The 13,150-nt window shown below is 40.1% G+C and overlaps 1 protein-coding gene across 1 annotated transcript in view; it reads left to right on the forward strand.

The window, feature by feature from the left end:
- SEMA4B (semaphorin 4B) overlaps positions 1-12,729 on the forward strand; it is a 100,669-nt gene extending 87,940 nt beyond the window's left edge. The window contains exons 10-14 of the mRNA XM_077469352.1: positions 405-615; positions 2,479-2,594; positions 3,134-3,300; positions 3,390-3,481; positions 6,298-12,729. Coding sequence (XP_077325478.1) covers positions 405-615; positions 2,479-2,594; positions 3,134-3,300; positions 3,390-3,481; positions 6,298-7,088 — 1,377 coding nt within the window. The 3' untranslated portion in view covers positions 7,089-12,729. The remainder of the gene's footprint in view (positions 1-404; positions 616-2,478; positions 2,595-3,133; positions 3,301-3,389; positions 3,482-6,297) is intronic.
- Positions 12,730-13,150: the final 421 nt, after the last annotated feature.

Below are 13,150 nucleotides of genomic sequence, written 5' to 3' on the forward strand. Positions count from 1 at the left end.
TCTTTTCCTAGTCTAGATTGATTCCTGATGAAGTGGGCTTTGCTCCATGAAACGCATCGAGATTTCAGTCTAACATGTATTCATTTGACTATATTCGCAATACTGTGTATATCTAACCAACTTATGTTAACACACATTTGTATATACTATGGCTAATTTTAATATGGAATAAAATTGTGTTTATTTTATGAAAATTGGTATTCATTTTATTTGGCAAAACTTTTTTCTACCAATAAAAACTTGACAGAGTTTTTCCCCCATAACCCCTTCTATTAAAAAGAAAGGTTTGGGCTGAGTTGAACTTTTATTCCAACGGCAATCATTCTGCTTGTAAATTGCTGTAGATATAGTTCTTTTGTATCCAATGTAATGGTAACTAATTGAGTTCTTTGGATGTACAACAGTGCATTACCAACAAGGCAAGAAACATAAAGATCAACTCTTCGCTTCAAATGCCGGACAGAGTGTTAAACTTCATCAAAGATCATTTTCTGATGGACAGTGCGGTACGGAGCCAGCCTTTGCTCCTGCAGACGCAAATGCGCTACCAGCAGATCAGTGTGCAAAGGGTCAAGGGCCTCAAGAAAACCTATGATGTCTTGTTCTTGGGAACAGGTAAGAGACAATGATGATGTCGGACTTCTATCACTTCTAAAAGAAACTATTATTTTTCTCTAGATTTATGGGATGTCTGTTGATAGCAGATCCCAAAGACCTGTCAGATAAGATCCCAGAATCCTGTCAGAGACCTGCAGATACCCATGCATGCACACATGTGGTGCACTTTTCTGGCTTCTGGGACATTGCAGATAACTAAGACTGGAGTGGTGATAAATGGGGAGTACTCAGAAATGGTCAGGGGTGGGAAGTGGGGTCAACCAGGGTTCTGTGCTGGGACCAATCCTGTTTAATTTGTTCATAAATGACCTGGAGGATGTGGTAAATAGCTCGATCTCTCTATTTGCAGAGGATACTAAGCTAAGCAGGGCAATAACTTCTCCGTAGGATGTGGAAACCATGCAAACAAATTAATGGGGTGGACAACTACATGGCAAATGAGGTTCGAAGTAGAAAAACGTAAAATAATGCATTTGGGTGGCAAAAATATGAATGCAATCTATACACTGGGGGGAGAACCTCTGGGGGGAATCTAGGATGGAAAAGGACTTGGGGGTCCTAGTAGATGATAGATGATAGGCTCAGCAATGGCATGCAATGAAGCTGCTGCTAACAAAGCAAACAGAATACTGGCATGCATTAAAAAGAGGATCAATTCCAGAGTTAAAACGATAATTCTCCCGCTCTACAAGACTCTGGTTCGGCCTCATCTGTAGTATGCTGTCCAGTTCTGGGCACCAGTCCTCAGGAAGGATGTACTGGAAATGGAGCGAGTACAAAGAAGGGTCTGGAGGATATTAGTTATGAGGAAAGGTTGCGAGCACTAAACTTATTCTCTCTGTAGAAGAGACGCTTGAGAGGGGATATGATTTCAATATACAAATACCGTACTGGTGACCCCACAATAGCGATAAAACTTTTTTGGGGAAGGGAGTTTAACAAGACCTTTGTATAAGACTTGTGGCCACTCATTAAAATTAGAAGAAAAGAGGATTAACCTTAAACTACGTAGAGGGTTCTTTACTGTAAGAATGGCAAGGGTGTGGAATTCCCTTCCACAGGTGATGGTCTCAGCAGAGGGCAACGACCACAACATACAGGGATATACAATGTAACAATGACATATAATCACACACATAGGTTGGACTTGATGGACTTGTGCCTTTTTTCGACCTCACCTACTATATAGCTATGAAACTACACCATATATGTGAATGTATCCACAGGTCTCCGCCAGGTCTTTGGCATCTGGTATCTGGGACATTGCAAAGACCCATGGATACATGAACACATATGGTACACTTGTCTGCAATGTCTCACATACCAGATCCCAAAGACCTGGCAAAGACCCTTGGATACATTAACACATATGGTACACTTGTCTGCAATGTCTCACATACCAGATCCCAAAGACCTGGCAGAGGCCTGTGGCACATCTGCACATGTACAGGATAGGTAAGGATGGGTAGAAGAGCTGCAGGAAATGAACACAGCAGAGTAGAGCTCCTCTTTAAATCAAATAATGCTGCTGCATTATAATACATTTTTTTCTTTTTGGAACCTAAAATGTTTGAATATATTGGACAGTAGTTACTACTGACAGCTTTAGTAGCGCTTTCATTGTTATAACGCAAACAATTGGTAGTGTCTCCTATTGGGTATTCAGATAGCTGAACTCATTGACACCCATCTAGTAACTATTTTATTATGAATGCCATTTGTACTGAACAATAGCAGTAACTTAATGTGCAATCTAAGCTAAACTAACATTTATCAGAATTTTCACTGGTCCATTAAAAAGGGAGCAGAGATAAAAGAAATGTGGATCTTATTGCTAATATTTGTTGCCTTGATTTCTAGATGACGGAAGGCTGCACAAAGCTGTTGGTGTAAATAATAAAGTCTACATCATCGAGGAGATTCGGCTGTTTCCAGATACTGACTCAGTGCAGGAGCTGATGCTTGATCACAGCAAGGTAGGAGCATATATCAATGTCAGCACTTGATTAATGAACATATAGAATACATCGTGCTGTTATGTGCCCTTTGGTCAACCGAGTATAAGAAGTACAATGTTACATCCCGTCAACACAGCTGCATACACTCAAGTCTGATGTGATGTTGCATGCCACATTTTAGAAAATTGGAACCGCTCCAATAATTGCTTCTCCAGTCTAGAGTGGGTGTGCGAGATGATGCACTTAAAGGTAAAGCAAAAGTTTAAGTTTAATTGCAGCCCCACAGCTGCTTTTACTTACCTTTCCTTCACTCCCATCATTCCACTATTGTCCGGGGTAGGCAAAATCACATACCCCATACTTCTGGGCAAGAGAGCATATGACTCACTCCCCCTCCTCCTGTGTGATAGCTATAGTGATTGACAGGCGGCCAACTCAGGCACCCAACTGTATCATACGGGACAGGAAGAGAAACAGAATAAATAAGAGAAGTGCAGTTACAAGACTTATGTTCTGACAAGGTAAATTGATGTATTTATTTTTTTTTGTCATTTAAGGGCCTGGTGTACGCCTCCTCGCGAACCATGGTGGTACAAGTGCCAGTCTCTAACTGCAGCATGTACACAACTTGCGGGGAGTGTGTCCTGTCACGTGATCCCTACTGCGCATGGAGCAAGAAGGGCTGTCGTAGTATCCATCACCATGTGCACGAATCAAATGCACAGTAAGTAGCCAGTTTTAACATGTAATCATTGTTTGGTCTGGTTCCAACCATAACAGTTTGTCAAGCAAGGTTGTGTTCCTGTGTTTCAGGCACTGGCTCCAAGATATAGAAAATGCCGATTCAACTCTCTGCGAGCAAAAGAATGGCACAGGACCTGGAGGACGAGTCAATATATTGGATGGTAAGACTTCTTGATACTCCTATTTTACTCAAGTTTTAGCTGCTTGTGTGGGTCTAGGACAGGGGTCTCCAAACTCTCTAAACAAAGGGCCAGTTTACTGTCCTTCAGGCTTTGGGGGGCTGGACTGTAGCCAATGGGAGTAGAAAATGCCCTGGCATCAGTGGGCATAAACAATGACCCATCAGTCAAAATTATAAATAAAGACAAATCAGCGCAATAATACAAACCCGCCAAAAAGAATTAGCCGCTGAACACCAAGGGTCAAAATTTCAAATCCCTGAGCAGAAATATTATAAAGATATAAAGATGCAGCGCTAAATAACAAAAAAATGAACATAGAAAATCAATATTTAAAAGTCCATATATTAAAAAGCAATCCCAAGTGTCTTCAGTGATGAACAGAATAATCGCATGCAGGTGACTTTGTGAATAAATCACACCTCCACCACTGATATAGATGGCCGCTCACCTCACTCTATGGACCCTTTCGCTATAGAGGGTCTGAAACACCTTCCCCTGTCATGAAGTGTCAGATAATCATCCGCAGTGTTTTGTCCAAGGAACCTCACAAGTGGACAACACAAGCCTGCGAGCTCCCATCCAGTATCACATAAATCATGAAATTAAAAAGCAACACATAGTGCTCTCTGTATGTACATAACATTTATTCGATAAAAAAGGTTTAGGAACTCACAAATATGGCACTAATGACTGAGTGCCCAGTATGTCAGCATAACAATCAAAGTAGCAGTGGCTGCGGGTAACTTCACCTCCGTTCCTTTGTATGCATTACGTCCCCAGAACAAGGACTTCATCAGATTCTGGGGACGTAATGCATACCAGCCAGGCAACTAGAATTTTCTGAACAAAATCAACAATAATGGCATCCCCATATTTCTGTTAATAAAGATTTAGATTTATAACTGGACAGATGCCAAACCCAGATTAACCTATTGTTCCCTCATTCATGAAAAGTGGGCATTCTTTCTATAGGACTACAGTATCTTGAAAAGTATTCATACCCCATGACATTTGGCACACATGCTACAACCAAAAATGTAAATGTATTTTATGGGGATTTTATGTGCTAGACCAACACAAAGTGGCACATAATTGTGAAGTGGAAGGAAAATGATAAATGGTTTTAAATTTTTTTTACAATTAAATATGTAAAAAGTGTGAGGTGCATTTGTATTCAGCACCCCCCGCCCCGAGTCAATACTTTGTAGAACCCCCTTTCGCTGCAATTACAGCTGCTAGTCTTTTGGGGATGTCTCTACCAGCTTTGCACATCTAGAGAGTGACATTTTTGGCCATTCTTCTTTGCAAAATAGCTCAAGCTCTGTCAGATTGGATGGAGAGCATCTGTGATCAGCGATTGTCAAGTCTTGCCACAAATTCTCAGTTGGATTTAGGTCTGGACTTTGACTGGGCCATTCTAACACATGAATATGCTTTGATCTAAAACCTTCTATTGTAGCTCTGGCTGTATGTTTAGGGTCATTGTCCGGAAGGTGAACCTCTGCCCCAGTCTCAAGTCTTTTGCAGACTCTATTAGATTTTCTTCTAAGATTGCCCTGCATTTGGCGCCATCCATCTTTCCATCAACACTGACCAACTTCCCTGTCTCTGCTGAAGAAATGCATCCCCACAACATGATGCTGCCACCACCATGTTTCACGGTGGGGATGGTGTGTTCAGGATGATGTGCAGGGTTAGTTTTCCACCACACGTAGCGTTTTGCTTTAAGGCCAAAAAGTTAAATTTTGCTTTCATCTGACCAGAGCACCTTCTTCCACATGTTTGCTGTGGCCCCTTCTCGCAAACTGCAAACGGGATTTCTTATGGCTTGTTTTCAACAATGACTTGCAACTCTTCCATAAAGGTCAGATTTGTGGAGTGCACGACTAATAGTTGTCCTGTGGGCAGAGTTACCATGGGCCTGTTGGCTGTTTCTCTGATTAATGCTCTCCTTGCCCGGCCTGTCAGTTTAGGTGGACGGCCATGTCCTGGTAGGTTTGCAGTTGTGCCATACTCTTTCCAGTTATGGATGATAGTTTGAAAAGTGCTCCGTGAGATATTCAAAGCTTGGGATATTTTTTTTATAACCTAACCCTGCTTTAAACTTCTCCACAACTTTATCCCTGACCTGTCTGGTGTTTTGGCCTTCATGATGCTGTTGGTTCACTAAGGTTGTCTAAAAAACCTCTGAGGACTTTGCAGAACAGCTGCATTTATACTGAGATTAAATAACACACAGGTGGACTCTATTTAAAAATGACATGACTTCTGAAGGCAGTTGGCTTCACTAGATTTTAGTTAGGTGTATCAGAGTAAAGGGAGCTGAATGAAGATGCACAGCATACTTTTCACATATTTATTTGTAAAATATTTTGAAAACCATTTATCATTTTTGCTTCCGCTTCACAATTATGTGCCACTTTGTGTTGGTCTATCACATAAAATACATTTACATTTTTGGTTGTAAAATGTGGAAAATGTTAATACTTTTTCCAGGCACTGTCTATGGAATAAACGGAATGATAGGTGGGGAGTGCATATTTTTCGGAAAAACCTTAAGTACTCATATGCCTCAATGTGTAGTCATCTAGCATTAGACCTGTTATCCAGTTGGGGCGATAACTGGGCAATATAACTGCTACAGGATATAAGCAAAAAAAAAAAAGTGTCAGGTTTAATAATTTTTAGACCTAAATCGCAGAGAATTTGTTTTAGTGATTAAGTAAATTGGTCATTTTGTTTACTTAATGATGAATGTTCTTTATTTTGTTTTCCATTTTGTTTTCCATTTGTAGAAGAGCCACAGTGCAAGAAGATTGTACTTCAAATAAATAATGCCACCACTTTGCCGTGCAATTTGCTGTCCAACTTGGCAACTCGCCAGTGGCTCCACAATGGAAAAACCATTGATTCCTCTTATTTTGTTTTGGAATCCGGAGACCTGATCCTTGTCAACAGTCCTGAACGTCTGGGAACATATGAATGCTGGTCAGTAGAATACAACTTCAGGAAATTAATGGCCAGGTACTGCGTGGAGACAGATGGTCCCGTAAAGCCAACAACTCCAAGACCTCACACTGAATTGAGCTTTAAGAAAGTTAGCCCTATTGATAAGCTGGTCAACTCCTCCAAATTTGTGTCTGTGTCAGAAAGCCATACAGCTAAACTTCTGGGAAAATCATACTGGAATGAATTTTTAATCATGACTGTCCTTTTCGTGGTGGTATTGGTAGTTTTAACACTGTTCATCTTATATAAACATCGAAGTGGAATGAAGTCCATCCTGAAGCCAGTAAAACATGACAAGCCAGCCAAGAAGATCCGTAGCAATGGCAAACAGACTGAAAGTTTGCCATTAAATGGAACAAGTGTTCCAATGCCACAAGCAGACCATAAAGGCTATCAGACCCTGAATGACAACTACATTATCAATACTCCTGTTCATGATCCCTTGGTTGCTAGTAAAATTGAGTCAGAATCTGAAAAAAGACCACTAAACATTAAGGACACTATTGTAGAGGTCACGTCAGTAAGCCCAAAACCCCGGGTACGACTGGGATCTGAAATACGGGATTCGGTGGTATGAGAGACTACTACACTGGGAGATAATCCTTCCCCGGACTTACAATGCCAAAAGGGACCACAAGTATTTTATGTGTGTGCATGCAAGTTGGATTATGACAATGGTAAACTTTTAATTGTCAACCCAGGCTACCTAAATCCATGGATAGCTTCTGTGTGCAGAAAGCATAAAAGTCTACATTGTGGAATGATATGATGTCATCTGTTACATTGCCATCATTGCCAGACTCTGAAGGAGACTTGTGTTTGGGAAAAGTACACACTTGGTCCAAGGGTAGCACATTTCCATTTCACCTGCCATTGTATAATTCATGCATACGGACCATCTATTTTATTTTTTTTTCGTTAGATTGCACACAGCGATAAATCGTATTAGTGGTATCATTCCAGCACTGCGGCCGGTCAGAAAGACCAGATGTGGAGTAAAGGAATAAAAATCGCACAAAAGTACAAGAAGTTCCTAAAAAAAAAAGTCTAAAGTTGGGAAAGTAGGACGGTACCAGTGAAAAGCCTGTATATCACTGTCTGGACTAATGGCACAAAAGAAGCCACAACTATGGAACCAATATGGACATGCATATTTTCTTCAAGAAGCACAATTAAATGTGGCACAATATATGGAAGCCATGATTCGTAATGGACAGAATTTAGCTACTAGCCGGTGGCAATACTCTACATGGCAACACCTCACCAAGCAGGAGAACAAGTAGTCCATCATGAACATCTGTCAGATGATCTCAGTGTTCCTCTCCCCTCTTCCTTGATCACTCTGTTAAACATACTGTTGACATTATTTTATAGGGAGATTTTTTTTTTATATTTAAATATTTTATTATTTCTCCTTTCTGGTGTTCATTTTTTTTTTTTTTTTGATAATGTGAATCCAGGAATTGGTGTTTGATGCCTACAACCAGCTATAATCTGCCTAAGTATAGAGGATACACAAGTGTATCTTAATGTGTGAATCATTTAGTGAAAACAGCAAAGACCATGCATATGTAAATATTGTATATGGATTTTTTTTTTTTTTTTTTTGTGTTTTGGGATGTTTGTTTCCATTTGTTTTCATAAATGTGTATATAGGATATGTTAAAAAAGGGAGTATGTCATGATAGTGGGAAAAAGCAGTTTTGTATACGTTCAATGGTACAATCCCCATTTGCCTGTCACGCCTTAGAACTGCTAGTGCCTTCATCATACAGACACCGGACAAGCCAATGCACAAGTGACATACTACATACTCCAGCCTTTCTCAACCAGAGTTCCTCCAGAGGATTCTAGGCCTGTGGGTCTCAATTCCGGTTCTCAGGACCCACTAACAGGCCAGGTTTGCAAGATAACTGAAATACATGACAGGTGATATCATTTGCTGCTCAGTGATTGCAGTATTCTAGTCTGAATCTCCCAAGGTAAAACTTAAAACCTGGCCTGTTAGTGGGCCCTGAGGACAGGAGTTGAGAACCACTGTTTTAGGTGTTCCTTGAGCAATGAGTTAATTCTTCCTCTCAGATGAGTAACCACTGGCAATGATAATAGTTTTAGCTTTCTGCAAGGGGAGGATCCTTCCCAATGGCCACAAATCGAAGGAGTCTTATTCCTAGTAGCCGTGATTGTAATGTACTATGAGCTATAGATATCGTTTTTAATAGCAGGAGTTCCTTGACCCCAGAAAGTTATCTCAAGGGTCCCCCCCCATGTTAAAAAGGTTAAAGTGGATGTAAACCCACTCTCATCCTTTCTAAACGACTGCTATATTGGTTATCTAGAAGGATATAGATGCCTCCTGCATGTATACTTATCTGTCAAATGTCTCCCCTCTGTCTGCTATGAGACCCGAAAAACTGCAGATTCTGTGGGTGGGTCTGTTTTCCAGGGCTCAGTGGGTGGAGTTGTGATGTCAGTAGACTCCCCGCCCACCTCTACACTCCCCCTTATCAACATGCATTTTCTCCTGTGTATTTTTTACACTGAACTGCTATGATCACTAACATCCAGTGAAAAGACAAGAAAGTAACCACATGACTTCAGCATGCCAAATCATACTGAAGTAGGGAACATCCAGTTCTGGCAGAGCAGCAGAAGGAAGGAGGGGGAGGGAATTAAAAAATAATGCATGTCTCTTAGGCTAGTGCACGAGATATGTAAATCACCTGTCACTCACAGCAAGGGGGAGGATTTGACAAAGTTTTTCTCTGTTTGTCAAGATTTATCTCACTGAACAATAAGAGGATTACTCAGAGATGAATTAACTTTTTTGTGGCAAGACTGGGCTCAAATGATAGGAAATCTTATACTCTTAATTTCGGGTTTACATCCACTTTAAGAAAGGCTGCTCCACTCCGTTCTAGAACAACATATCCTGGAGGAAAGCGAAATCGGGGCTGTTGTCCATAGCACTGAGTCAGGCTTTTGAATTTCCTTTTTCTGTCTTAGGCTAGAAGTATCAATGGGTCTGACTAGCTGTGATGGGCAAGATCTTCCTCTTTTCCTTACTGTTATTTGTATATATAAAAGACCAATTGTGGGGTATTTGTTCCATATCTGATAACAATGACTTGTGGTGCTTGAAAGTAGATATTGCATATTTAAAGCACACACATTTTACGTGGCTAGATCGTTGCCTCTCTGACTTACTGCTATGACCTCTAAGCAGTATTTTAAAAAATATCATGGTAATCCTCAGACTACTATGTACAGTATAAAGTAGCTTCTCAGGTTGTTAGGAAACCCATGCTGCTATCATCATGGTATTCACCTTAAATATAGACCAGCTGGAACCGTTCTTTGGCTGGTGTTGATAGGCCTCATTTAATCGTCTACAAAAGTTGTGTAGTAGCTTATAGGAACCAATCAAAAATGAGCTTTCAATGTAGCCCAATGAAAATTGGGTTAATAGCCTAGCACCTTTTGCGGTTTGAAGACTGTTGCCTTTCGTTTCAATAGGTGTATTAACATCCAACGTGTAATGAAAACGCATGATACAAGATACTTTTTAGATCTGCACATTGAAAGAGTGATATTTACTATGCATACTTAGGGGTCTATTATAAAAGAATTGCATAATCATTTGTCCAGTGGATCTGCATGAACTGCGCAAACACAATTGTTCTTTAGGCTACTTTCTCTTATGAACGAATGTTCTTTTAATTTTGAGCAGCAGTAAACTACTGCATTATGGCCACTAGATAGAGCTAAGGAGAATAGGAAATGCATATGTCATTGTAACAAGAGATACCATGTAACAATCCTAGAGAACACTAGAGGGAATTAGCAAATAAATGATTACCCTCTAGCATTATTTAAAATTTAAAATGTATCTCTTGTTACAAAGACATAAGTATTTTCTATGCTCCTTAGCTCCACCTAATAGCCATAATGCCTTATATTCCTACTGCCCATAATAACAGAACATTCATTCGGAAGAGAAAAAAAAAGCTTAAAAAACGGTCATTTTTGCCCAATTCACAAGAAACAAATATATAGGCAAATTTACTGGATAAAAAACTTTTCTTTTTTTATCTTTATAAATAGACCCCTTAAATCCATTTACCATGTTAGAGTGTTGTTTTATATCATGTACCCCCTAAAGATTCTCTCAAGTCCCCTTTGACGTGTGTGCGTTTATTACAAGAACCTTTCATCAGTACAAACGATTTATTTAGGTCTATTTCACATTCTATTTAATATTTGCAAAAAATGTAAACTGATTATTCATTACAAGAATCAGTACCCCCAGGGATACATGTTGTTGAGAACCTAAGGCTGGGTTCACTTTGTATACACTGCTGCTGATAAATGGACATTTAGGAGCAGTTGGGCATTTTTTGTAACTGCTCCTGAACTCTCCTCTATGTTATGTTATCATTACCTGTACACGGGGTTGTTTATAGTTGTTTAGAGGTCTTTTTTTGGAAGGCAAAAAAATGATTTTAGATGCCGAGTTTAGAGGCATTTCAAGCACCAAACTCTTCCAAAAGAGGTTACTCGCGTTTAGCCGCGTTTCGTCTACAGACGATTTTAATTTTTTACTATTTTGGGAAAAAAACGCAGCTAAACGTGGCATGTAATCGTGGCAAAACTGAAGTTTTAATCGTTTTATCTGTCAAGTTAAATCATTCAGGAGAGGTTGTAAAAACGCCCCGTGTACATTAACACACACACCCCACATCAATGTGCTTTGTGTTGACATAGATCATTCATGAAATCACACCAAAAATGGTGCATGTATTAGTTTTTGTGCACAGTAATGCTTTACCCTGCGTTGTTGTACGCTGCAGTGCTTGTCCATTGCAAGGTGTGTTAGGATGCCATTAAAGTGGTTGTAAACCCTTACAAACCACTTTGACCTACAGGTAAGCCTAGATTAAGGCTTACCTGTAGGTCCAAGAAATATCTCCTAAACCTACAGGGTTTAGGAGATATTTGCCAAAACACAGGCAGCGGCGCGCAGGCGCACTGAGTGAGCCGCTGTCAGTGGCGATATGCCGCGAGCGGCGGCTCCCGTGCACATGCGCACATACATACATATTTGATACCCGCAGGGCTCCTGGGGTAGCTGCAAATCACAGTAGCAGTCTTCACTACTACAGTGATAGCCGCAATCTTCCGGGTCCCATTCATAGAATGAGTGTTCTCCATCTGGATGAGGTGGATAGGAGTGGAGGTGACGTCACAATCTCCACCTCATCCAAGAAGGTCTTGTATTCATTGAAAAAACGACAAGGCATTCTGTGAATTGAAGTGGTTTCAAGTGACCCCCATGTGGTCAGTAAGCAGAAAGGAAGCCCATGCATGGGACTTGGAAGATGTGATCACTGTAGTAGAGCAGACAGCTTCAGTGATTGACAGCTTCCCCAACAATGAAATACGCATACTTACACAGTGTCAAGCTGGATCAATGTAGGTATGCAATCAATTTCATACCTGGAGTTCAGCTTTAAGAATAAATGGCACCACAGCACACCAACACACAACCACACAGCACAACAGTGTCAACCCAGCCTTGAGGAACATCACATACCTACCTACAGGTCATCCACCAACAGTGCCAGTTGCTCATTATTATAAATGAACACATGAAGGTCAGCCAGTGTGGGAACCTACAAAACCACAAAATGTCAGTCATGTCAGCAGAACGTATTTTGGGGAAACTACTTTAGAACAATGTACTATAACCTTTGAATGTACAGTATTAAGTTATGACCCAAAGCACATTATCAAAATCCACATAAGTGAACTCTTGTAGCAAAAAATAAAAGGTACTCGGTGTCCTAGACACAAATATTCAGTTACTAACTGGTGTGTAAATGTTCTACCAAACTGTGAGCCAGACAAAAGGGTGTAGTGTGTTCAGTAAGGTGACACTAGACTCTGCTTGGCAGGGATTACTCCATGTAAAAAGGACCACTAGAGCTCAGATACAACCATACCTGTGCTAGTAAAAAGGACTATACTGTGCACCTTATCATGATGCATGCTTGGAAGCTCCCCATCTGTTGTAAATAGCTTTTCCGTGCCAAACCCTTAGTCTGTGGTGTAGGTGTGTCCTGATGTACAAAGTCTGCTTCTTCCTGTTGTTTGCAGTATATGTACAATTTTCATTTTTTATTACAGCACTTTATTTTTAATAAAACTTTTGAAAGTTACGATGTTTGTGATTTTTTTTTTTTTTGTGAGGGGGGGATTATGCTTTTGCTTTATAGAATGTTATAATTTAACTGCGACAAATATGCAAAAAAAAAAAAATCAGGAAGGAACAAAATACATAGCTAGTCTGGTTGAAAAAAGACACAAGTCCATCCAGTTCAACCAATAAAAAAAAAAAAAAATAATACAAATCTTATATACACAATCGTATAGCCACAGTTGATCCAGAGGAAGGCATAGACCCCCAGAAAATCATGATCCAATTTTCTTTAGCGGGGTAAAAAAAATCCTCCCTGATCCCCCAAGAGGGAATCGCTGAACTTAAGAAAACACAACCAGCGCTAAAATGTAAATAATATTGTAGCTGCTTGCCTTACTGGGTGTTAGTGCATTACACTTATAAGCACAATAGAAAAAATG

Source organism: Lithobates pipiens, unplaced genomic scaffold (genome assembly GCF_037356315.1).
Source record: "Lithobates pipiens isolate NorthernLeopardFrog02 unplaced genomic scaffold, aLitPip1_a1.2 Scaffold_8, whole genome shotgun sequence".
NCBI classification, from domain to species: Eukaryota; Metazoa; Chordata; class Amphibia; order Anura; family Ranidae; genus Lithobates; species Lithobates pipiens.